The sequence below is a fragment of the Gopherus evgoodei genome, chromosome 2 (assembly GCF_007399415.2).
Source record: "Gopherus evgoodei ecotype Sinaloan lineage chromosome 2, rGopEvg1_v1.p, whole genome shotgun sequence".
In the NCBI taxonomy this organism is placed as follows: domain Eukaryota; kingdom Metazoa; phylum Chordata; order Testudines; family Testudinidae; genus Gopherus; species Gopherus evgoodei.
Genome location: NC_044323.1, coordinates 71,025,638 through 71,052,490, shown reverse-complemented (window position 1 = coordinate 71,052,490; position 26,853 = coordinate 71,025,638). Strand labels below are relative to the sequence as shown.

Sequence of the window (26,853 nt, the reverse complement as noted above, 5' to 3'; positions counted from 1 at the left end):
ATCTGTGTTCACTTCAACCTAAACAGATGAAGGGGTTGGAAAGCCCTTCGGGGAAGGATGCAATGATTACTTCCACTTACTTTTGGTAAGTGTTTAACAATTAAACCACAAAGCAGTTGGCTAGAAATAATCTTTATTCTCCATACCTCCCATAGTTTTAGATGACGGTTCAGAAACAGGATGAAATACTGTCTATGCCCATGTCCATTTATACTTTAATACATTGTTCCCAGATATTGACTACAACATTAGATCCGTTTTCCTTGTAAAAGGTACCATTTATTTCTGTTAGTGCATGAACAACTGGAAATCAGAATTTGGGACCAAGTCAAGGCAAGATCCTCATTTGAAGGGGCACCATCAACTTGAAATCCAGTTATTTTCTCCAAATGAGTTAAAAGTTATTTCTCATCTGGTTCCCTGCCTCTTTTGGAGGACTCTGTCACGCTCTTCCTCCTCCCCTCCCACATGATGCTGTGTGTGAGATTCCCACGGCCCATGCTTAAGTGCTCTGCCTAAGGCTGGGATTCTGCAAGGGGCTGCCCTCAGGCCCCGTCCCTGCACCAGCACAGAACACGGCTGGAGTCACAAAGGTTCTGTGGGGGCAAAGGTTTCAGACCACAAGGAGCTCACTACAGGACTGAAGCATTTGGTGGCCAGCCACTCTACACGGCAAGCAGTGCCAATACACAAAATACTGCCAAATTCACAAAGCCAAATAGCAAGAGTTTTCTCTATTTTCTTTCAATAAGGGGGGTTTTAGTGTGTGTGATTATTTTGTTTAGCAGCAGCAGCTATACAATCTTCAGGGAAGTTTGACAGTGCCCCTTTAAATTGTGTTTCCAGCTCTCCAGAACTGATAGCTTGAAATGACGAATGCTTCAATTGACATTCTGCAAATTTTAAATTGGAAAATCAAAGCTAATCAGTTGCTTTTGTGCGCACTTGTCTCCCTGAGACTAGTTTTACAGAAAACAAACCAAGTACCCTACTCAGTTACAATACAGTGAAGAGGTTTTAAATTAGTATTAAACCGACAGAAAGCTACTCCTACCCTGTTTGTAATAATAAATCTGCAACTAACCAACCATTCATCCACCTTGCAGGAAAAATCAGTATTTTATGCCACTGTAAATCAGTGTAGCTCCACTGACCGTACACCAGTTGGCGTTCTGATTCCCTGTGCATTGGCATATGTACTGGTTCTCCCCAATGTAGACTTTACACGTATAGAGATATATAACAGCATGGAAACAGCTTTGTTTGCTAACATAATGCCCATATTTAATCTTTTTAAACCTGTAAAATCAGAAGAACATTTCAATAAATTCATACAGTACGTTATATTAATCGTTCCGCAAAGTCCCATCTACAGTACTTATAAGTATCCTGCCTGAAGACTATTATCTCAGCATTTAACAAGTGTATAACCAGTGACACAGTAAAAGAATGAGCTCACAAGACATGGCTAATGTAACTTTTTTTTGAAGTTCAGTTATGGAGCCATTTTGAATAGCTTCTTTTTTTTCATCAAACCTTTTGGCATGAATCTGGTGTTTTTTTTCCAGCTGATATAAGTTCTGTTTGCATTACATGTAGGAAGATTTCATTCAAATGAAATTGCACAAGTCAGAATATCTAGCTATTGGATATATATTGAAACTAACTAAAATTTGAATAAGCGATACTTACACAGTCCTGGTTATACATTCCTAAAGGCTTAATAATAAAAGTTTTAAAAGAGCAAGAGAGAGAGAGAGAGAGAGAGAGAGAGAGCAAGAGCAAGAGCAAGAGAGAGAGAGATGGTAAAGAGAACTCTATAAGAAGCCAAAAATCAGGGGTTAGTTTGACCATCACTTTTGAAATAGGGTTTATAAAGAGCCACCTTGACTCCTTGCAGAAACAAATGATGCACTTGTGTCCTTTCATAAATGTGCATTTTAGAATACAAGTGAAGCTCTAAAACTAATAATATTGGTTGGATGCAGTGCTGACAGAAATGAGGGGGAAATGCCCTAGAAATGTAATCTGCTGAAAACATTTTAAAAGGGCGGGGGGCGGGTGTTCTTCAGTGGTTGAAGTAGTTTGAAACAGGAAGAGAGCTCTCACCCCACCAGCTGAGGAGGAGGGGGAGCTATAAGGAAAGGCTGTGCCCCTCCGCTTTTTGGCAAAGCAAGAATAGCGCTGCACTCTTCCCAGCTCCCCTTTAGTCTGGCTCCACTGCCATTCACTTTTAGGCAGAACTCATCACTTTCAACTGAGATTTTTGCGTAAGAACTGATGGCCCAATGTTCATGCTACAGTGCAGCCCAAGCCTCCTCTCACTCCACTGCCGTTAGTGGCAAAACCGCCATTGACTTGTATGGTGCAGAACTGGATCTCCAGGGCCTGATCCAAATCCCACTGAAGTCATTGAGAAGACTCATATTGACTTCAACTGGCTTTGAAGCAGGTCCATAGCGTTTTGAACCTGCAAGGTTTATGGGAATTCTGCCATCAGGTTCGCGGGCTTGTGCCCTTACACATCACATTAACCCTTCAGCAACAACCCTCTATCAGTTGACAACAGTTAGCGTTACACAATTTTAAGACCTTAGAGGGTCAAACTTGAACATAAGTCAACTAAACATGAAGTTAAAAAGAGCATTTTCTGCTCCCACATTATATGACAGTAACATGACTATAAGATTACTGCTTTAAATCACAAGTCTGTGGTGTAACTTCCTGGTATAACAGAAGAAACCCAACTCCATGAGGAACCCCCTTTCTAGGGTGGAAAGCAGCAGAATACAAAACAGACCCTCAAGTTTGGGAATTTTTGTGTCTGGAATAAATAGAGCCCCAACCCCCCAAAACTCTCTGTTTTGTTAAGCGAGTCATGATAACCAACAATCGAGTGCACCTGTTTTGTGTACACAAAAAATGGTCTTTAAAAAGCATACAGCTCCAGTATTTATATACATATTAAGGCTGGGGGGGAAATAACATGAAAAGACAAAGGTGTCTCTCACAGTTATGTAGTCAAATCTTATTTAGCAGTCAAGTAGCAAATGGTGTAGTGTAAGAAAGAAATGGTCACAGAACATATAAATGGAAAAAAAAAAAAGAAAAACAAAAAAAAGAAACCCCAAACAAACCTGCAATCTGGATATTAGATGGCTACACTTTTCCTGAAATTTGTCCTTGATTCTTGAGGAGGAATTGATGGATTCTGTTGCTCATCCAGTAATCAGCGGTGCTGAAGGCTTGAATAGTGTCCAACAGATTTTTAACCACTATCCGCACAAGGTAAGAACTGTAGCTGCAACAATCAATCAATCTAACTAGTACCCTGAACAATTCTCTTTCAGTTAATAGTTCTCGTTATAAAGTTGGACCTGACTGCGATTCTGGTGCCACGGTATTTCTTATATTAACAAATATAGCATATCAATGCAAATTTGCTGTTTTCTAAAAATTATAAATGGTCAGATAATTAGTTCAGCAAGAGACAAAGTGCATCTATTTTGATTCTTTCCATAGATCACCTGCTTTTGCAAGTTTAATGCCTTCACAGTTTAAAATATTGTGAAGAAATTATGTCTATATTTTTATGTAGAACAATTTATATACATACACAAATATATATATACACAAACAATTCTGTACTTTGTATAGTCATTAACACCAACTATGTATGTATTTACATTATATACAGATGGCATGTGTATGTGCACTAAATGATGACGTAGACTGGAAATATTCTATGAAATTTCATGGAGTAAGAACAGTGAAACTGTGAGTGAATTAATAAGAGCTTTCCAGACAAGTAGGACTACATGAGTTAGAAATGAGAAAGCCCAGCTGTCATTTCTCTCATTTCCCACACAGCTACTATGCTTTTGCTTTTCACCAGCGGAAGCTGACAGGTCTTTCTGTTGAGTGAAAAACAGAACAGTCAACATACTGATGATTCTGGGTATCTTGACGAACTCTGAATGCCACATTGCTAACCACTGAAAGTACTCACTCTGAAGTGTTATTGCAGGGTTACGGAATATCTACCAATCACTCAGAGTCAATGAGGTTTTCTTCTCCAACAAGTTGTACAAACATATAAATAAGTATTTTAGCACAAAATATATAGCTTAACATGAGTCAAGTTCATGTATAAATAAGAGCTAAAGGCCTATGGGTGAACTTTGAAGGCCAAGAGTTCCTCAGAGTGCATGTTGTTTAAGGAACGCAAGTCAGGTAATTTCAAAAGAAGTTTTGTAAAAATAGAGGCTTCGTTTGGATGGTTTTTCATAATTAAGGTCCTTAGTGCACGAATTAGTGTCTCCTGCAGCACCTCCACAGAGTTAACATTTTCTATTCCAGATCGATCTAAAGAGAAAGGGAGAGGGGGAAAAAAGGGTGGGAGAAAAGGCAGGCAGGCATAGCTTGCAGATCAAAAGTCAGTTGTCCAAATCAACGAATACAGGAAAAAATGTAAGCTAAGACTTTCAAACCCTGGTGCCGCAAGCGAGTCTCCCCACATCCCTATTTACACCCTGATTCTGCAAAGCTCAGACAGCCTGATTCAGCAAAGCAAAGAAAGCACTTATGTACTTTACTGAAGAGAGATGGATTTAAGCACATGCTTGAGGTAAAATATGTGCTAAAGTGCTTTGCTGAATCAGGGCCTTAGCTGCATAATGAAAGTAGACTAAAATTTGGAGGTGCTGTGCACCCAGCAGCTTCCACTGACTTCAACAGGAACCGCAAGTGCTCAGCACTGCAGAAAATCAGGTCTAAGAAAGAATTTAAGGGCCTAACTCTAAGGTCCTGTTTTTGAAAATCATCTTGGAGAAGCTATTTGAGCCAAGTGTTTGTTGCCCTCAGCAGCCACCGATGAATGGAAGCAGAGCAAGTTCAACACTTTACAGGCCTGGGCCCTTTCTCAGGTTATAGTTAGTTAGCAAGCACTGATAACACAACACGTCACAGGAGACTGCCGCACCAGAACATGTTTACTATCTACATGTCTCAACATCCTTCCCTTTTTCAAGAAAAAATATTCCACACAGATTCTGCCTGTCTCAAATACAGAACGTGGGCGCACAGTTTGTGAGAGCATATAAGGAGCCTTCTCCCCCACACGCACATGGCACAGGTATGGGACCAGGCAGAAATGCAGCCCTTGTACACTTGAGAGCACAAGGACTGCTCCCTCCCTACCCTCCTGGGGCATGCAGAATCCCAAAGGTGGATGGGAAGGGAGGCATGGCCACTGCTCCAGCTTCTCTTATGTATTGGCTAGCTCACTGGTGGGACCATTCAAGTGAGTAACTGCTCACCCATGTGAGTAAGTAGTTTACCATGTGGCCCTTAGAAAATGAATTGCTAGGTCTGATGGTGAACTCAAAAATCAATAACCTGGGAATTGTTTAAGGGCCCAGTCCTGCATGCCTTGCACCCTGGAAACTCCCAGTGATACTAAGAACCCTATTGAGAGTTTGGGATGTGGCAGGAATAAAACCTGTGGCCAAAATCTCAACTCTGATATTTTAGCGTTTTATAGTAGCAGAAAACACAATTTGATGGTCTTTAAAGTATTTAGTCAAGTCCCAGACAGACTAAAAGTGACAACTTTAGAAAAACTGGGTCAGCGCCAGCAAAGAACTAAGTGTCCTCAATTCCCACTGATTTCAATAGTTGAGGTTGTTCATCTTTTTAAAGATTTGATGGGCTCTTCAACTGCACAAGGTATGGTTCACTAAACCCTATTGCTAATACAGGTTCCAATCCAATTGCAGGATTGAGACCTTACCCAAACTACTAAACTATGTACCAGGCTTTGAAGATATCTCTGAGGTAAAAAGACGCCTTTTTCTCCAATTACCCACACTGGTCTAAGTCAGGAGTAGCTTCCCAGAAGTCAAGTTACACCTGTGTAAAACTGGCATGAGTGAGGGGAAAATCAGACCCATAGTTCCCACTCTTGACCTATTACTTGTCTGGCTGCTGACACTTTTCAGAAAGGATATTCTACTACAGCAGTGAGACAGCAGCAGAAAAAGCTAGATATTTTTCTTTTCTTTTAAACAGAAGTTTGGGTTCCAGAGTAATAGCAGGAAAGTCCTAAACATTTGCAAATCAGAACTGTTTTTCCCCCTTGCCAGAGCTGTAAAAGTTTTAACTACAGGCTGCCAGGAATTTAGAGAAGGCCCATTAAATCCTTCAAGCCAACTTAATTGGCGCTTAATGTATATATTTTACAGGGGCCTTCACGCTAATGACAACTGTATTCAATGTTTGGCAAAGGTATAGATTAACTTTCTTTCCTTACCAGCAGAGACCAGGACAACTGCGGTAAACAAACTCATTTCCTCATCATTAAGTTGCAGGCCACTTAGTTTCTCGCTAAATTCAAACATAGAGTTGAGTAGATCGCCAGCTCCCATTGAATGCAGATCATCCACACTGTACTTCTTTCCACTAAGAAAGGTGACAGTACGTTCCTTCGCATCAAATAAAGACGCAAACCGTACCATTAAAACCTGGCAAAAGAGAGAAAGGAAAATATAGGCAGATTTGTATAGATTTAAGAGAAAATAAACTAATTTTACAACACTCAAATAGTCCATTCCTATCACTTAGCATCTTGATTAGAAATAGGCAGTACCCCACTTAGCTCTAAAGAATGATGCAAGGTACTTCCCTGAACTCTGGAAAAATAAGGAAAATTAGCTGTTGTTTGATAGGGGCAGGGGAGGGGGTGGAGGGATAGCAGAGCTAAAAGCTAAGCCTCAGACATCCTGAGCCATAAAGAAAACACTATTCACAAATGCATCACTGTGAGGACTTGTTCATAGCTACTGAGCAAACAAAAATATTCATGGTATTAGAAGAAATGTTCTCTTCGCCCTGTATGTGAGAGCAGCAAGTAACGGTATCAAGCTAGATCCTCCTCTGGAGTAAACTGGAATAGCTCCACTGATTTCAATGGTGCTATGGTGACTTATATTAGCTGAGGATCTGCCCATGGTGTGTTGTCTGTAAAAGTATCATGCCACTACTGGGTTTTCACTGGCAATGTTAGTGAGCCCTGGTGGAAAAGAACAGAATGTGTGTCCTTGGAAAGACTAACACAACAGAGCTTGAAATTACACCTTGTCTGTAGCTACCAATTGGGGATATATTTTTGGTATCGGCATCTCTTTTTGAGCATTTACAACTGCCAAACTTCGCCTCCTTGTTCTCAGCTGCACTGTGAAGCTTTTCCGTGTGGAATGGTTAGTAAGATTCCATTTGCTCAACGTTTAACAACTCCTGACATGTTCCATTGTTTAAATATAATGTGCAGAACTGCCACTTTCTGACTTGGATAAACTAAAACCAACTTCATTTTAAAACATCCAACTTACTTTGTGTTATGGCCTTTATTCCCACCCCTACCCCTCTCAAAAACAAAACTGGCTGCTGGTGTGCAGAGACTGCCAGTCATCCTGACGAGTACTGTCTTACTGTTTACTTGCATTCCCGCCCCCATCTGGCTGTATCTATGTGTTATCTCTTGTCTTATGTTAGTGTGTAAGTTCTTTGGGCAGGGACTGTTGGTAGCACCAGGGCACCTCTACAATGCAAGGTTAGGTCCTTAGGAAATGGATCCTTGGAGGCCAGCAAGCTGTGTGTGAAGCTGCCTGGTGCAAAATACTGTATTGGGGGCTGGCAGGGGAGGGTCTTAGGACCAGATCCACAAAGGCATTCAAGTGCCTAACTCCTATTGATCTGGGCCTTAGGCAACTAACTGACAGGTTAGAGCTAGGCATGTCCTTCAGCTCAGGATTCTCAGCTGGCCCCTCTCCTGGAGTTAAGCACCTAAGCCAGGTCAGCCCATGCCTCAGCAGCCCAAACCCAGACCTTTCTCGTAGAAAACAAGCCACACCCTCACAAAGCCGATCGCCCAATGGTTAGAGCACTTATCTGCGCTTCGGGAGGCCTGATTTCAAGCTTCTGCTTGACCTGATTTGGAGCAGGGGCATGAACCAACATCACCCACATCCCAGGTGCCTGCCCTAACCACCAGGCTCCTGGCTTTTCTGGGGACTTGCTCAATCTCTCCTCTTGAAGTTGTTCCACTTATCAGCTATTTATTGGAGCAGGGATCTGAACTTGGGTCGCCCACATCCCAGGGCAGTGCCCTACTCACACAAACTTAACCCCGTCCCGGTTGTCTCTTATGACTAGCAGTGGATCTTAAGTGTGCTCTGAGAATGCCTCTTGGAGCGGGCCTCGCTGGGGATATCGGTTAGGGGGAAACCCACGGAGGCTTCTGTTTAAGCAAGGGTTCGCTGCAGCTTGTTAGCTGTGGGACAGCATCAGGACCTAGGTGGCTCTGCGCACGCCTACAGGTGGAAACTCTATGTGGGTAGGCAACAGCTGAGCACTGATTTTGACAAGTTGTAACTGGCACCTAAATAGTGGACTCAGGTGCCTAAAGAGGGAATTAGGCACCTAAATACCCTTAGGGCTCTGGCCCAGGAGCACTATAATGTTTGGGTTCACTTTCAACACCCAAGAAATATATGTTGTGGTGAATTTTAGCACTGTCATAAACAGATAGCTAACGGTTAATGTTCTTTTACCTGTAAAGGGTTAACACAGGGAACCAAACACCTGACCAGAGGACCAATCAGGAAACAAGACTTTTTCAAATCTGGGTGGAGGGAAGTTTTGGGTGTGAGTTCTTTGTTCTTTGTCTTGGGTCTGTGCCCTCTCGGCTCTGAGAGTGATTTTTCTATCTCCAGGTTTTCTAACCTTCTGTTTCCAAGTTGTAAGTACAAGGATAGTAAGACAATAGGTTTATATTGTTTTTTTTTTGTATTTACATGTGTGTAGTTGCTGGAATGTGTTAAATTGTATTCTTTTTGGATAAGGCTGTTTATTCATTTTTTTCCTTTAAGCAATTGACCCTGTATATTGTCACCTTGATACAAAGACCATTTTATGTCCTTTTTCATTCTTTTTATATAAAGCTTTCTTTTTAAGACCTGTTGGGAGTTTTTCTTTAGTGGGGACTCCAGAGAATTGAGTCTGCAGCTCACCAGGGGATTGGTGGGAGGAAGAAGTCAGGGGGAAAAATCTCTTTGTTAGATTTACTAAGCCTGACTTTGCATACCCTCTGGGTGAGGGAGGAGAGAGGTTAGATCTTTCGGTGCTTGTGTTTCAAGGACTTGAAGCAGGGAGGGTGGAATCCCTTTGTTTAGATTCACGGAGCTTGCTTCTGTATATCTCTCCAGGAACCCAGGGAGGGAACACCTGGAGGGGAGGAGGGGGAAGGGAAATGGTTTATTCTCCTTTGTTGTGAGACTTAAGGAATGTGAGTCTTGGGGTCCCCCAGGGAAGGTTTTGGGGAGACCACAGTGAGCTAGGCACTGTATAATTCCTGGCTGGTGGCAGCAATTACCAGGTCCAAGCTGGTAACTAAGCTTGGAGGTTTTCATGCTAACACCCATATTTTGGACGCTAAGGTCCAGATCTGGGAAGAAATGTTATGACAAGCACCCTGCAGAAGCCTATGCACCAATGAAGCCTTCAAAATACAGTTTAAATGGGCCATGAACAGGGGACAAGTCTGGGGCTGGATTTCTGCAATGGGGAATTTCACTGTAAGGTGCTGAACACCCCATGCCGCCACCATTTTCTCTGGAAACTGAAAATGCTCAGAACTTCACAGGATTGAGCCCCAGAAGTGTGGAGTCACTAGCCTAAAATAATGACTCTTCTAGGTGAACAGGGTGTTAATTCTGGACTTCAAACCGTATGGCCCACTCCTGAGCTGCTGTAAACCAGCACAGTTCAACTGAAGCGCTTGAGGCTATGCCTGTTTACACCAAGGGAGGATCTAGAGCTAAAATCAGAGTGTAAAATAAAATCTAGACTCCACATAGGAATTTTAGACATGACGTCAAACTGGTGTTTTCAAAAGGGGCCTCAACCCTTTGTCCTTGTGCATGACTGTTTCTTAGAAGGCATCTCATTTGTGCTCATGTACAAGTACTCAAGCACAAAACGACACACAAGTGATTATACATACACAAAGAGAGGCTGTACTTAGAGAATTTGGCTCCCTGATGTTTCAATCTATATTAACAGCTCCAGTGACTCCTGGGATTGGCTCATCTCTTTTAACTATTGTAATTTTGGTTTTGCTTTTAAATTTTGGTCAGATGCCCAGAGGCCTTTTGACATTGGCACCACCCCACTGACATCCAGCTATTCATTACACTGTTCTGTATAAACAAGGGAATAAAGGTAAGCATGTGGCCAGCCAGGGCTACTTATTATTTTCCAAGGATATGTCTGAACGTTGAGAGTGCCTTTGCATAGGGAAACATTTTATTGATGATGCCGATCACTGGTGTGAAGACAGAAGAATGGGGCTCACTAGTTCAGGTGCTGAAGTGCCAGAGGGAAGGTTTAAACTTGCTAATGTGGTTGTTCTATTTTAAGTTATCCCCCCAGCTTGATGATGGTCTCTGCTCTGTGGAACGTGAGCGGAGCCTAAAACGTGTAGAATTTTTCACACAGAAATCAGTCTTTTTGTATAATTCGAGCAAGAATATTAATAGTTACTTCAGGAAAAGATGTGCTGGGGAAAGGTGATAGTGAGGGCTAAGTACAAGTATGGTAATGAAAACATAAGACAGGGCACTGGAAGGGGGAGCAGTCAGAAGTAAAGAGAAACTAACACAGAGGATGCCAGGACCTGGGTCTGAGTTTCTGAGTGTAACATGTGCCTCTCACTCCAACAATTGACCATTCCAGAACTGTGCAATTTAATGCATTATGAGTGAAGAAAGCAAGAGACCCAACAACTTTCAGGAGAAAATGATTTCTTCAATGCAAGTAAACACACAGTCCCATATCCTTGTTTAAAAATAAGTGTTACAGAACTGTCTGAACGAGACCTTGAATTCTGTGGGGTCAGGTCTCCTCCAATCATGCAAGCTTAACTCCACTAATAATAGTGTGCATCACACACAGAGAAGGACAGGCCCCTAAATAAAGGTCATCAAGTGAGGGACACTGACACCACATCAGAAGTCCTTGCATTATTAACCAGCTGATACCAATTTACATACAGTACATAATGACCATATGCAAGCACGACTTATCATAAAGAGCTGGTGGTGCTAAGGCCCACTACTAATGACCCAACTATCAGCCACATTGTAGACACTATGTAGTGTCTACAGTGTAGCTACTGTATTGCTGAGTAAAGTTCCAGCTAGTGACACCAGGGGATACTGGAATCTCCAGTGACTGCAGTACTCCTCGTCACCACCAGAGGAACTCCTGTGCAGATGGAATCACTCTAGCCTCATCAGGTCTTTCTGCAGGAGACTTCAGGCAGCAGAGGAAACAGGTGCAGAACAGAGAACATGAGCCTCTGTGGGATGAATGTTTCAGATTAGACCCACAGAAGCAAGGTTAATGCCTGCAGCCTTCCCTACTGCTCCCTAGTTCTAGGCTAAGCAACAGGTAGCTATTTAAAAGAAACAAATGATGAGTTTGGGGTGAGGGAGGAGGTGGAGCAAGGTTCTCAGCTGTCTAAGTCTGGGAAAAGGGTTTCTGGTTGAAAGGTTTTGCTGAGCTGACACAAAACTGCTAGGGCTTAAGTGAAGTTAACAGGCTCCAGATGTGAACAAGATCCTCAGCTTGTATAACCTACGATAGCTTTAGTGACATTAATGGTTATATACCATTATACCCATTGAGGATCTGGCTCCATCTCTCTAATGGAGCAATTGCATACCCTGGGGGAAGTCTGATTCCAGATCGAGACACATGCATCTGTATTAATAAGATTGCTGCACAGTCAGCCTAACATCTAAAGCATGAAGAATGTTGGCAAGGCATTTACTGTGATTCTCACCTCAAAGGTCCCCGCCTTTAGAAGATTGACCTGGTCATGCTGGGAAAGATCTCGGAACCCTGGAATGCGTTTTGCGAACTCCACCACTTCTTTCACTGCAGGGGTGAAGCTCATAGAAAATTCTTCCCAGACTTCATGGCCAGTCTTACTTGGGTCCACAAAGGGAGTCTTGCTCATTGGACAAACCTAGAATTTACACACACAGAAAAAAATCCCTCTTCAAATTATATTCCACATTTTAACCAATCTTTGAAAGAAGCATACTCGTTGTTTAGGACACCATCATGCTAATCATATACAACAGTTAAATAGGAATATTCATTAGTTAAGTACCAGGGATATTTTATGCAGCTTCATTAAATATCAGTTTAAAATTTTGCTAACTTTGGCTGCTCCAACAACGTAATTAGGGAAAGCTGCTACCATGCAGGGACTTGAAATTGAACACCCCATTTCTGATCTCACTCTCTCTGGCTTCTAGTTATCCCTGAACCTGCCCTCACTTACTCCACTGTAAACCAGGATCAAAGAATCTAAACTGCCCTTTTACTCCTGGAATGGGCGGGGAAGAGAATGTTGATAGGAAAGCATGTTCAGACACTGGCTGTCATCCTGTTGGTATCTCAGGGACAGCTGTGACAAACTCCAGAAAAAGACAAACACCAGTGTCGAGCAAGCTCTGCTCAGCGTTTAGGAGAGTAACCATGATACACCAGTCTTGTCTGAAATCTAGGCAGACTAGCAAGACAGAGAATTATTAGTAACATGCAGGGCCTACAGCCACAACTGGAGGGCTGAGCCCCACTAGGCTAGGCACTGGCCACACATAATAAAGAAATCCCTGCCCTAAAGAGCTTACAAATAAGGTGATTCTCAGGGAGCTGAGAAAAGCTTCAAGGATCGCCAGAAACTAGGAGGTAGAAACATTTAGCCAATTTCTACTTCAAGCTTTGCAATTAAGGAGCATCACAGAACAAGAACTGGACTATTTCCTATGTTCCCCCTCCGCAGTCTGTTCCATCTGGCAAAGAGAGAGAGTCTACTTTAAGGAAAAGAGGCAGCTACTGCAAGGTAAGGGGGGAGGGCTTATTTAAAAATGGGGCAAAGGGAGGGAAATATGCAGCATTGTTGCTTGACTTAAGTCAATTAGGGTGATCAAAGAGGCTGCAACAAGGAAATGCTTTCTGGTATGTTGCTGCTACTGGACAGTCCTGGATGAGTGAGGATAAAGAAAGGAAGGGACCCGTCCTTGTAAACCCTATCACTGGTTCAGCGTTTAAATTGTTGTAGGGGTAGAAGGACAGGTTTGTTGTGGACAGCCCAGAAGCCTCCAAATCCAAATGTTTGAAGTAGTTTCCATAAAAACACCTGATCTCAAATAAAATAAATAAACCTAGCCCTAATAAAAATAAAATAAAATAATGACCTGTCTGACAAGATGAGCAAGTACCAAAAGACCCTGGTAAAAAGAGATTTAAATCAACTAGATTGACTCTAGGGACGAAATCCTGACCCCACTGAAGTCGTCACTGACTTCCAGGTGTCCAAAGTTGCACCTCAGAACTTGTGTTTGGATACTTTTTAACATACACTTCAAGTTAGTGTGTCACCAAGAGAAAAAGGGTGCAAAAGGACCTACTGATTCATAGGGCTCACTTTTCCAAGAAACCTCCTGTTACCTGATTTTCAACTATATATTTTATGTGCTTTAGCTGAAAACAGACTATCTGACAGCTAAAAGCATTGTTAGAAGAACCATCTCAATTGCTTGATTTCAAATCCCATACCCAGTATAAGCCGTTGATCTCTAGTAGTTCTTTGCCCTAAACTCTGTTGGGTGCTATCTGGACCAAATTCATCTGTGTGCAACTTCACTGATTCTGGGGCTACACTTAGCCCAATCTGTATTTATAGATCATTAAAAACACATGGCAAAAAAGTCTCTCTGAACCAGCAACAACAGACATTACTGTACCAGGTGCATTCTCTCTCCAGTGTTGCATGAGTAAACATTCATGTTCTCATTTGCCGAAAACCCATCTTCTGGGATCCTTCCACACATTCTTTGAATATAACCATTGGTAAAGTTCATACAGTGGCCATTTGGATAATGCATTACATTTCTCCCTTTGTACTGTCCAGCAAGATGTTGCTCACTCTCGGTATAATGGGTGTCACTAAGCCCACTGCTACAATGGTCACTAGTCAAACTATATTGCTCAGGGTTCTTTGGAATTCTTTCCCCGCTCTGTGGCTGCCTGGCCTCAGCTGGGTTTTTGGATTGCTCCTGGTTGTACATGAAGGTGTCCTTGTGGGCTCTGGTCACCATACCAATCACTTCGTCCTTCACATCAGAGGGAGGAGGAGGAGATGGACTTTTGATGTTTTCCACCTCTTGTTGGGGTTTGGATGTAAGCGCTTCTCGAGACAATGGGGGCGTTTGCTCCTGATGCTCCGTTAATGTTTCATTTGGCAAGTGACCATTGAACTGGCTGTTCATCATGGTCTTCATGGCACTTTGCATTTCAATCAGCATCCTCTGTTTTTCACGTTTAGGAATGCGGCCAAATCGAACAGCTAAGGAAGAAAAAAAAAGGTTTTAGTTACACAGGTGCACACCAAATTCAGTTATGAAAACCACTACACACAAAACTGATACTCTTGCCTTTTTATGTTCGGGCACTAATCCTGATCTCATCTGCATGGCTATATATCAGCAGTAACTCCACTAATGTTAATCCAGTGTAAAGCTGGTGTCAGATTAGAATCGGGTCCAAGATCATGTTATGCACCACTGTTTATATGTAAAATGAAGGCAGTGACAGATACTTTTGTGTTATTTTTATGTCCCTTTTCTTGGTTACTCCAAACTAGGCCTGGTCTATACACACAGTTGCACCCAAATGTGTGCTTCAAAACTGATGTCGTTAAATCAGTGCAACTTTGTCTGTGGACACTCGGAAACTGATTTAAACCTGGTTTATATCACGTTAGTTTACATCTGTAGGGCTAGTTTTAAACCAATGTAAGTGTGCTTGCCCAGGAGTTTGGCATTTCATTAAACTGGTTTACTTAAATCGATCAGGTACCAGCCTGAGTGTAGACAGCCCCTTAGGGGTTGTTGTCAATGATACTCAGAATGACAGCACAATTCTTTTAAATAAAGTTCTAGGTTAATTTTGCCCAATGAGTGTTAAATTTGTTCCTTTTCAGTACAAATCTGAGGGAAATAAAAAGTGAAAAAAGGTGGAGGTGGGGGGAGAAGTTCTCAGCTCAATTAAATTTGTGCTTTGGAAGCCAAACAATCTACATTTTTCAGCACCTCACTGAAAACCACTGCACGAGATAGACTTTTGGTGAGGCGTACGGAGATTTAGCGGTGCAGTTTCAGTTACCATGAAAGTTGTGCAGCTCTGTGCTTTCTCCTTGCACTGAAAACTTACTCCTGAAACTCTACTCTCTGTAATAGCCTTAACGTGAAGTGACAATAAAAAGATAGTGTGCTATGGGCCTGACCCAGCTCCTATTAAAGTCTTTCCACTGACTTCAGTGAGAGCTAGATTGGGCACCATTTCCTCTAGTTTAAAAATAAAACCTAGGAAATGTATGCAATACATTGGACAGGAGGGTTCGGATTCTTATCTCAGTTACACCAGTGTAACTCCACAATAACCCCACTGCCACCAAGAATGTTATTTTGGATTTACACCAGTGTAACTGAGATCAAAACCTAGCCTAATACCCACAGAGGAGCTTAAAATACTGTTTAACTCAGTAAAATAAACTAAGACTGTTGCATCAAGTGCGTCCACCTAGCAGCTGTCGTGTGTCCTACTGTATTAATCCCAACTCCAGATGCTCAGAGAAGGGATGGCTTTCTTGGCTATTTTATATATGATGGTCAGTACAGCCACACAGTGAGAAGACCTAGCTAATCCACATGTAAGGGACAACATTAGCATCCGAGTACAACGGGCTTCAATTGTCCGTTTCTGCCTCCTTACGACCTTTGACACACACTCTTTTGAGATGGGAGGCATGCGCAGCACAATTCACTTTTACAATGTCATTATTCAATTCGGGAACGTACCATCTCTTGACATTCCAACAGACAAACATTTTTTGAAGCGGCATTGCTGGCATCTGTTCCTATTCATTCTCATTATAGAGCAGTTGTTATTCTTCAAGCACTTCTTATACTGGATGTTTTGCTGAATGCTTCTTCTGAAAAAACCCTGCCGATAAAAAACACAACCCATTACCATACAGATCAAATCTTCTATCAAGATCCAGCCATTTGCAAGTAAGCTTCACTTCCTCATATACACTTTCAGAGCCATAAGTAGTAGGTGCCACTCATAGCACCTTACAACTTCTCATGACCGCTTTTCCCTCAGACAGTTTTGCTAGCACAGTGAAGCATAATATGTAAGGAAGAACACGGCAGGATTAATACAATAAACTGGTTTTTCTAACTACAATAAATTCTAAAAGTTTCCCCAGCAGTCAAAACTTAAGATCCAAGGATTTTCAGTATTATTATCCTCATTAAACTGATGGGGGAAACCAGCAAAGCTGAGAGGTTAAGTGACTTATCCAAGATCACACAGAATATCTGTGGCTGGGATAGAAATAGAATCCAGCTCTCCTGACTCCCAGCCCCATATTTTAGCCACAAGACCACTCTTGCACAATGTCTAACCTCCTCCATTCAAGAAAATGGCTTTCACATAATTGCCAAAAGCTCCTTCACAAAATGGGCCATTCATGGTGTTCTAGTGTCTGAGAACAGACCTTTGATCCATCAGTGGACATGCAGGCCACCAGTTTAGTTGTTCCCAGGGGAAGGCATGGTGTATTCCCAAGCAGCTTGTCTTTTTAAAGCAACCTGCGTATATTTTTAAACTTCTCAGATTCATGTTTTATTAGATTAATATGAATTTAACTTTTCAACATCAGCACCGGCTTACCCCATGATTCCAATTATTAAGTGCCCAGTGATTTGAAAACTAGTCGGCATCCACAACAGAAAGGAGACTATTATACTTTACCTTACAACCCTCACAAGCATGAACACCGTAGTGAAATCCTGAAGCGACATCCCCACAGACTTTACACAGGAGGACCATGCCATTAAATTCTAGAAATATAACCGAAGAAAGTGGGCATGAAAATCCAATGGTAACATTCTGCCTCACAGGCCTTGTCTACACTGGTGGCGGTATGTAGGGTACATGTAGCTACACACCCCAGTGAAAGTGAGTGCGGATCTGCTGGAGCCTTTCCCTGCAGTGAGAAAAGGCTCTGCAGTGGGACACTACGTTGCAGCCTAGATAGGGAGGCACTGCTTGGGCACATAGAGAGCCACATAGACTATATACCCTAAGGTTCAGTCAGGTCTCTACTCTACTTGTCTAAGCAGTGCCTCATTGTCTCCACTGCTATTCATACCTGTGCTAGCTGGGCATGCAGTGTATGTATTCTACATACCACTGCAAGTGCAGCCCTACCCATAGAATACACTTCTGCCCCCTAAAATGTGCTTTGCAAATGAGCTACTGCAAATCAGTTCAATGTACAAGAAAGAGAGGAGGCAAAAACAAGAACACAGGAAAACCCTGCTCAACTCAGCAGGGATTAATTTAGGAAGAATCGCTGGATAGAATGGGGAGAACACACATACACTGGGATAACAGTGAATTTTTAATAAAAGTAGCATTGCACTCAATGGTAGAAAAAAAAGTCTGCTTACATTTATGAATTTTTAAAAGGATCATTTAGGAAACTAGGTCACCAAAGTTTGGGCTCAATCTGTCTTCCCATCAGGACAAGGAAGCCCATATAAATGTTGCAGTTTCCCCAACTGAGAATAAAGATCTTTTCTTAAAAACAGAAATATTAAAAGACACTGTTAACTTCAAAATCACATGTTGCAAACAAATAAGTCATTTTTACCCTTTTTACTAATAAAAACTTTGGTCACATCTTGCAATTGACTCCATGCAGGCAGTTCTTCACAGCCACGCAGAGCCTCCCCATTGGGATGCATTTGCAGAAACAGGACCTTACATTCTTAAAGGTGAAAGGACTTTCTAAGTCCAATTTGCTTGCCACTTTTTATGCTCTTTATATTTTGCATGTTTTGTTCCAGCTTGGACAGTAAAGAATGGGACTTTCCATAGAGTTCAGCATTGCCAACTCTGCCAGTGACTTCAGGGGAGCAGAGCTGGACTAATGCTGAGCACTAGAACCGGTTGGAAAAATTTCAGTGGAACCATTTGCCATCTGAGACTGCAGTTTCATTAAAGTTCAGATTTAGTCCCTAAACAGAACATGAACAAATGTCAATCTTGAAATCCTTTGTGAAAAGGAATGTTTGTCCTCTGCATAGGTCTGCTAAGTGCTTTTGAAAAATCCCACCCTAAAAATCAGTTAAATCAGTCTCAATTTTGTTTATAGCCAATTACACTTTCAGGTTCTTACGTGCTGATTCTGCAAACACTTAAGTGCACCAGCAGCTTTCTGTACATGAGCAGTCCCGTTGAGTGCTTCCATGTTTGCCAAACAATTCACAAAGCAGAAGAGGAGGGGAAAGGTCTTACTAAGATCTTGGATTTATTTATTTTGCGTGAGGGTTGGGTGGGAGAAAAATATTTTTTTAAATAATTTGAAGGTTGTTTAAAGTACAATGATCAGACTTTAGTGTTGGCTTCATAATTCCATAAAAACACAAAACATGAGCATAGGTACTGGAACCAGGGGTGCTGGGGGTGCTGCTGCATCCCCTAGCTTGAAGTGGTTTCCATCATATACAGGGTTTACAGATTGGTTCAATGTCTCTCAGAACCCCCACTATAAAAACTGTTCCAGCGCCCCTGAATAGGAGGGTTGTCCAGAAAGTTTGACTGGCAAAAATAATTTTGTCTTGGGTAGAAGAAAATAAAAATTAAATTCAAATTAAAAACTTATTGAAATACTCTCTGATCCATATATCGCTGCAGTCACTATTCAGTGTTAACATTCTTGTAAACAAAAAACAACTGGGGATCACTTTTAGCTTGTAAAGATTGCTTTTAAAAATTCCTTTATTGCTAAACTTTTGATTATCAGAGAATATATAATGCAGAAACACAGTAACTAAAGCAAGTCGAAGCCCATAGGCGCCAACTTCTCCTCACACCGGTGGGTGCTCGCACCCCGCACTGACTCCACCCCTGCCCCGCCCTCATTCAAACCCCTTCCCCAAAGTCCCTGCCCCCACTCCGCCCCCTCCCTGCCCCTATTGGACCCCTTCCCCAAACCCTCACCCCAGCCTCACCTCTTCCCTGCTTCCTCTCCTGAGTGTGCTGCGTTCCCGCTTCTCCCCCCGCCCTCCTACAGCTTTTTACGCTGCAAAATAGCTGTTTCGCAGCAGCAAGTGCTCAGAGAAGTGGGGACGGCGTGCTCAGGGGAAGAGGCGGAGGCAGAGGTGAGCTGGGGCGGGGCTCTTGGCTGCTGGTCAGTGTAGAGCACCCACCAATTTTTCCCCGTGGGTGCTTCAACCCTGGAGCACCCATGGAGTCGGTGCTTATGTTGAAGCCTACAATATAGCTGCAACGACCAGCACCCCTGTAGTTCTGACCATACCAACTTCTAATTTTATTTTATTTGTGGTTAAAAAAAAATAAAATCCCTCGTAGCTGGAATTTAGCGCACACATTCTGAACACAGTTTTACTGGTGTCTGTCTGGAGTAGTTCCTGGTGAAGGAACTTGTGTGCATGTATAATGGCTAGCACAGTGAGGTCCTGGGCCCTGACTGGGATTCCTAAGTGCTACCATAACACAAACTTTTAAAATGATTTCACTGATCTCTATAATCATTAAAGAGAAACACTGATGGAAATAAGAATTTGTTCCTAGGTTTGAGCCTGTGGACTAAACTGTCTTTTAAAATGACATTTGGCCAGGTTTCAGTGAAAGGAGCACAAAGAGAGACTTGTAGCAGACTTTGTTTTAGCACTTACATAATTTCAAAACTGCTGGGGCTTTTTATATATAAAAAAAAAAAAATAGTGAGAGTTCTTGAGTTAAACTTACTTGTGGGCCAAAGGACAATATGGCCTGTTGGCACCACTTTGCACTGTGAGGAAGCAGTTCCAGGTCTGGGAGTGGCATCAGTGCATTTCATATCCTGGATCAGTAAAACTCAGGCACATACCAGAGGTGATGAGCTTGAGCTCAAGGAGTAGGGTTGAAAAAAGATTGGAAAGATGGCTGATTCAGGCTGAAGTTGTGGCTTCTGTTTAGCAAGAGGCTGTTTGCTCAACATCTTGGCCAGAGGATGAGCACCATAGCTACCGCTGTCTAGAAGGAAGGAAGTTAGAGATTAAGTGTGGAGGGAAAATTGTGGTCTCCAGAATGAAGGCTGGGAATGTCCTCAGGCCAGGTAAGACCAGCCATCAGTTTGAGACAGTGGAGCATGACAGTGCATATTTACCTGCCTGATAATACCTCAAAACATACATACTTGTAAGTCCACCATGGCCCTTGGTCAATCCAGCAGCACTTGACCGGCTTGTTTTAACGGCATCATCTAGCTGATCCTTCTTTGGCGTGCCGTCAGAACCCTCGCTGCTCCTACTGTTACAGCTGCTCTCGGAGATGGAACTGTTTGGTGAAGACGGGACAGGCGAAGAGGATGACTGGAAACTACTCTCTGAGCTCTCACTGTGACAAGAGGCTGGGCTAGACGCTGAGCTTGAAGAGCTGATGTAAGCAATCACACTCCCTGGGAGAAGGAAAGCAACGACTGTAATGACGAAATACCAAATTACGTACCCAGCTCACAAGTGATCCACTTCCTGAGCTGGCACCACCTAGGGGTACCAGATGTCCTGATTTTATAGGGACAGCCCCGACATTTGGGGCTTTTTCTTACATGGCTGCCTATTACCCCCTACCCTGCCCTGATTTTTCACACTTGCTATCTGGTCACCATAGCACCACCTGACGCAGCATGCCATGTGTCTTTACATGTGCCTCTTTCAAACCCCTCCCCCAAACTCATTTCTTTCCATTAGCTTTCAAGGACTGACCTCCCCTTCCATCCCATCTTCCCTTGCCCTCACACCTGACCTCCTAAAATGGAAAATGAGATTAGATAAAAGAGGGAGCAGAGGACGGGATCAACAGCAAGCGTAAAAAGCTTGCATCTGAGGTGGTGGATGATGGGGAGTCACTGGAGGGACTCAAAGCTGGGAGGATATAACCTAATCAAAACCTAATCTCAGAAGCAGTGTTCTGAAGGGAATTCAGGGTAGGAGGTGCAAATTGGATGGGGAGAAAAGACTAGATCTTAGAGGTGTTATGGAGACAGAAGCAGAGATCATTTAGATAAGGGTAAGAGAAAGGGCAAAGTGAAAGAGGACACCCAGGATACAGGCCTGAGAGAGGGAGGAGGTTGGTGGTGTCCACAGTAATGGAGAAAGGGGATGGGGCATGAAGATAAGGACTTCAGTCCTGGCTTGTTTTTATATTAAGTACCACTTGGTGCATTACAACTCTTTGTAGCGCATTTAAATATAGTTTCAGTTGCCAGGCTCTTTGCAAGGCACTGCACTTCCACTTGCAGAACAGGGAGCCTGTTTAGTCCTAAACTCTTGAGATACTTTTGGAGAAAACAGCTTCTTTCGCTCTTTCAGGCACAGAAACTGATTTGTTTTTTCATATGGTGCCTTCCCCAGGTTATATGCCAAAGGAATGATTTCGCAAGGGACACAACAATTCTTTACTCTTCTTTTGAGAACCAAGTCAACTGTCATCTCCAAGACCTAATGTTTTAAAAGCCATTACAAAGTATTTGCTATTTCACACTAAAACTGGTAAATGTAAAAGCTCATTGGCAAAACTCAAGCTATTGAAAAACTCTGTTTAATTCCTTTTCCGCTCCCTTTGTACTGCTGTGGAAGACCCCTTTACATATGACTCACTACATACCAGAATAAGATAAGGCATATGCCTTAAGTCAGTAAAAGCTACAAATGACAAGGAGTGCTTGCTCAACACATTAAGTCAGTACAGTGGGTCCTGGGTCATAGTGCCTTATGTTAATTATAGTACATTTGAGGATAAATGCTACCACTCTGTCCTACTACTCTATTATACCTTTGTGATACATAAATAATTTCAACAACACTGAGTGATCCTCTGCAACATACAAATTGAAATACTTGGCACAAGAATCAAAGACAGATAGTAAACTCGGAATTTTATTGCTTTTGTAAATTTAATTAAACCTGTTAGCATTGCTGTAGCAGCTTTACTGGACCTATTTTGCTTTTTAATAGTGGTGTAAAAACATTAAAATAAATTCAAACTTAAATCTCTAATTCACCATGTAAAAGATTTTTACCTTCTACCTTGTCCTTCAGCAAAACTTTGTTCAGGTGGAATTCTATATCAAGTGCTTACTTAAGTATGCACCTTACAGGGATTACTTTTCAAGTCCTGAAATGCAATCCTGGTATATTCCTTAACAGCATGTCTGTAGGGTTATTATTATAAACCATACATATTGCAAAGATCAGCTCATCCAGAGCTAAGTTTTCAGTGTAGTGTGTGAGAGAGAGAGGTGGCACTTGACACAAGCCGTGTTATCGTAATGGAAGCTGTGCACCAGATTCCACCAAAGAAGCGCTAAAATATTACATAAGCCCCATATTAACCAGTTGGGGGACACATAGGCCTGGTCCTATGCTTAAACTTAGTTTGACATAGCTAAAGTGGCCAGGAGTGTGAAAAATCCACACACCTGCATGCTGCAGCTATGGCAGCCTAACCCCCCAGGGCAGATGCAGCTAGGTCAATGGAAAAATGCTTCCATCAACCTAGCTACTGTCACTTGGGGAGGTGGAGTTTCTACAGTGATGAAAAAAATGGCATCTTAGCTATGCCACTGTAGACATGGCCCAAGAGTCCTGCAATTCACAGGACAGACCCGTGTTTTCCCTGGGTGTCCTGCTTACTGTTGTACCTGACATTAAGTCACATTACTGAGTTAACAAAGGAAGGGAAGCATGCTTCCTTCCCTGTGAGCCCAAGCAGAAAAAGTGAAATGCCAATCAAAGGAGACCTCCCGCCTTAATCACAGTGGGGAACACTAAGCAATTGCACCCAGTACTATATAGAAACGATCATGTCTCCTCCAGTGAAGGAGACTCATCCTCACGCCCTATTGCAGTGGTGGAGCCCGTCAGAGTAATCCTGTGGCGGGTTGCGAGACCATTTGTTTACATTAACCATCCAGAGGCACAGCTACCCGCAGCTCCCAGTGGCTGCAGTTCGCTGTTCCCAGCCAATGGGAGCTGCGGGAAGCCGTGGGCCACAGGGGCATGCTGCAGCCGCTCCCACAGCTCCCAGATTGGGCTCAGCAGCTGAGAAAGGCAAGGGAATTCCCTGTTTGCTGCTGGAGCGCTAAAATATTACATAAGCCCCATATTAACCAGTTGGGGGACACATAGGCCTGGTCCTATGCTTAAAAGAATGCTGCTGGAGCTTGGGCCAGAATTAGGTGCTGAGCTGCTCAGCAGTGCCAGGCCTTAGGCAGATTTGCGGGTGCCCACCCACAGAAACCTAGGTGGCTTGGGAAATTTATCAGTGGAGACTTGAATGCCTGGGGACTTTAGCGGCTACAGGATCAGGTGGCAGCTAAGCCCTAGTTCTGTGAAAGCCAGTTGTGCCTAAATGTTGGACTTGGGCAATTAGGTGCCTAAGTCCCCACTGAAAAATCTAAGACCCACTGGGTATACTAACTATTTCTGTATGCTAGGGACTTCTTGGTTACCTGTCATATTATTGAGAAATATATTAAAATTGAGACTATCTTGGAAGATTCTGTGGCTCCTCAGAAATCCTTTGCTCAGATTTTAATATTCTTTTCTATTTGACTATAAGTACTAGGTTATAGCTGCATTTCAGAGAAAACCCATGTATGCAGTGCAGAAAAACACATTTCCCAGAAGCAGCAGGTCCTGATATTGTATGGACAAGTCAGCGCTCAAGATATAAACTTCTTGACTCTTAAAATTTAATTTGCTAACATAGAAGACAAAGGAATTTTATTTCATCCTAAACTGAATTGTTGTGATGTGAAACTAGTTCTGGATGCTCATTTTAGTTATTGCCACAAAGGAGTCTGAAAGAAATTTAGAATTTCAAATGATATACTACCACCAGCTCACGGTGAACATGTATTTTGAGCAGGAAGTTATATAACTTCTTAATGATGACTCGTGCTATTTATATTTCAGCAGATTATTAAATCTTTGCAAAAATCAGAGTTCAGCCTACCCAGATGCTATTTCAGTACCAGTTTCTATTGTTGTTGCAATAGTTTAGATTATCTGCCTTTCATCTTTGACATAAAAGTTTAACAATGAAAATAATTAAAATGATATAGGGTACAAAGAGAAGACTTCAGGCAAAAAAAAGGAAAGTCAACAGTTCTTTTTGCTATGAAGAATTTTTCTACTGTACAAGATTATCACATTTAGGTTCAATTAAAAGGGAATCATCCCATTCTAGGGCAAAGAAACAGTCTTGAAAATAGCAAAACTGGCACATTAAATTATCAGCTCTTGCTGAAATAATTTCTAGATGCAGAGTCACACGAAGGGTTATTTAGCTGCTGGCACAGTAAATGCATCCTTCTAAAGTCAATTTAATTCTGTTTCATAAAGCACTGCCCAATGTTTTTCACTATAGCCACAGGAGCTGTTACATAATCAGCCGCTATTATATATAGAATAATAAAACCCAGCCTTTTCACTCAATTTATTTTAAGGGAGGATGCAGGAGCTATTAAGTCCTTACGTGGCAATTACTTTTCTGCTATATTTGTAAAGCCAGAACGCCCCCACCTTCCCATAAAGCCCAGACAGACGTTCTAATTCCCATATGCTCAGGTGGGACCCAGGATCTTTTTGTGTAACACGCTGTAATCTGGACGTGTCCAGCCATCTGACTTGCTGGGCTCATTACGTGAGCGCAACCATCAGCGAAGGCGAGTCTGTGCCCCTTTCACTTGTTATAGTCTTGCTGTTGCAAGAGCCTGTCCACGTGAAAAGAATTTTAAACGTGTCTTCATTCCAATCACATGGGCAGGCACACGAATACAACATGCTATGCTGCAAGGAGCCAGTAAGACTGCCGCCCGGGGTTCAACGCTATGCCAGGGGAGGGTGACCAGATGTCCCTATTTTATATGGACAGTCCTGATATTTGGGGCTTACATAAGCACCTATTCCCCCCGATTTTTCACACTTACTATCTGGTCACCCTACTTCAGGGATCCTAAGTACCTAGCGCTTTTGCTGGCCAGAGCTCTGGGCAAGCACCAGGCACGGTGGGGGGGGTCGGAGGGAGGGAACGAGGGAGGGAACAAAGGCAACTCCCCTGCCCCATCTTCTCCTCCCGGCCCCCTGCCCAGCCGCAATCACCCGGTGAATGGAAGGGGGCAGCGGCCCCCTACCCCCAGCCCCACTCTGCGGGCATTCTAACCACGCCCCACCGGGACGGAGCCGCCCCCCGTGTTCCAAGGTTCTAGCCACGCCCCCTTCCGAAAGGAAAAAGAACCCCCTCCCCGCGCCCCGGCTGCAATGCAACGCCTAGGGGCGGCGCCTCCCGCTCCAAAAGGCGAGCGGGAACAACCTTGGAACACCTGTGGGGGCGGGGTCAGAACGGTGCAGACCCCTCCCCCCCGGCGCTCCGGTAGGCGTGGTCAGAAGCGCCGCAGCGATCGGGCCTCCTCTGCGCACGTGTCCCCTGCGCGCCCGTCCCGTCACCCCCGCTGAATGTAGGTCACAAAAACAGCGGCCTCCTGCGGGCCTCACGTGTCGGCGCCGGCAGCCACCCCGCTAGCCCGCCCAAGCCCTATCATGCAATTGCTACGTCACAGCCCCGCATGGCCAATAAGCGAGCACGCAGCGCGGAACGTAAACAGAAGGCACACATGGCTCGGCAAGCGGGTCCATGTGAGGAAGGGCAGGCACTGGCCACGGGCTCCGCAAGGAAGGGGCGGGGGGGAGCGCGTATCAGTCTGTGGGAGGCAGCCACAGCAACCCAGGTTCCCCAACATCCAGTACACAAACGGGACAAGAGCAGCGGGGGGAAGGGTGGCTGTAAACCCTCACAGGCTAGGAATAGCCCTCCCACCGGGGATCAAATCCCACAACATGGGGGCAGCTGCCCAGTCCACACGCGAGACGCTCTACTGACTAGATACGCTGCCCTGACAGCCGCCCTCATTCCCCGGTCAGGCACTCACCCACCCACCCGACACTAACATGGGGCTCGCCGATCACCCACCCTGGATTCCCCCCGTGACCAACACAGCGCGCTCCCCCTTGACTCCAAGGCACCCACCCTGGGGCTTCCCCCCGCCCCACACCAGCACCCCGTACTAGCAGCTGAGCTTAGCAAGTCTCTTACCTGCATTGACCTCCATACTTTCCTCCTCAGACGAGACGGCACTAAAGCCCGCGAAACTCCCGATTGGGGGACGCGGTACTCTGCGGCCAAGCAGGACTAGCACCCCGACTCTCCTGCTCCTCGCTGCTGCCCCTCTACATGTGCCCCCAGGCTCCCCGCCAGCCGGCACAGTACAGCGGCTGTCTCTGCAGTGGGGGCGCTTCTTCCCCAGCCCTGGCTGGGTGTGTGTCTGCAAAGCAGCAGCAGCAGAAGAGCCTGGCTGGGAAGGTTTCCTGCTGGGCTGGCTCCTGCTACGGCTGCTGCTGCTGCTTCGCTCCTCGGGTTCCTCCCCTTTACAACAAAAGCGATCGAGACACAGGAGAGTCACAGAGTGCGGCACTGACCATGTGACTCATCTCCACCTCCTCCCTCCCTTTTTTCCCTCCCTGCGCGGGCCCCTTCTCTGCTCGCGCTCGGGACAGGGCTGTCCCCTCTGCTCCCCCT

General features: G+C 43.8%; 1 protein-coding gene across 6 annotated transcripts; it reads right to left on the bottom strand.

The window, feature by feature from the left end:
- Positions 1 to 116: 116 nt before the first annotated feature.
- Positions 117 to 26,853, bottom strand: NR1D2 (nuclear receptor subfamily 1 group D member 2). Of its 6 annotated transcripts, none has more exons than XM_030550960.1 (9): positions 20,411 to 20,502; positions 19,977 to 20,247; positions 17,655 to 17,784; positions 16,954 to 17,042; positions 15,993 to 16,137; positions 13,878 to 14,479; positions 11,903 to 12,088; positions 6,311 to 6,521; positions 117 to 4,365 (listed from the first exon to the last, which is right to left on the bottom strand). In XM_030550960.1, exons 4-9 carry the CDS (start codon positions 17,029 to 17,031, stop codon positions 4,169 to 4,171), a joined length of 1,419 nt encoding a protein of 472 aa, XP_030406820.1. In that variant the 5' UTR covers positions 17,032 to 17,042; positions 17,655 to 17,784; positions 19,977 to 20,247; positions 20,411 to 20,502; the 3' UTR covers positions 117 to 4,168. The 6 variants fall into 6 exon arrangements, with proteins under 6 accessions (XP_030406820.1, XP_030406819.1, XP_030406821.1 ...); XM_030550959.1 differs by having other exon boundaries at positions 19,981 to 20,247; XM_030550961.1 differs by having other exon boundaries at positions 20,102 to 20,247.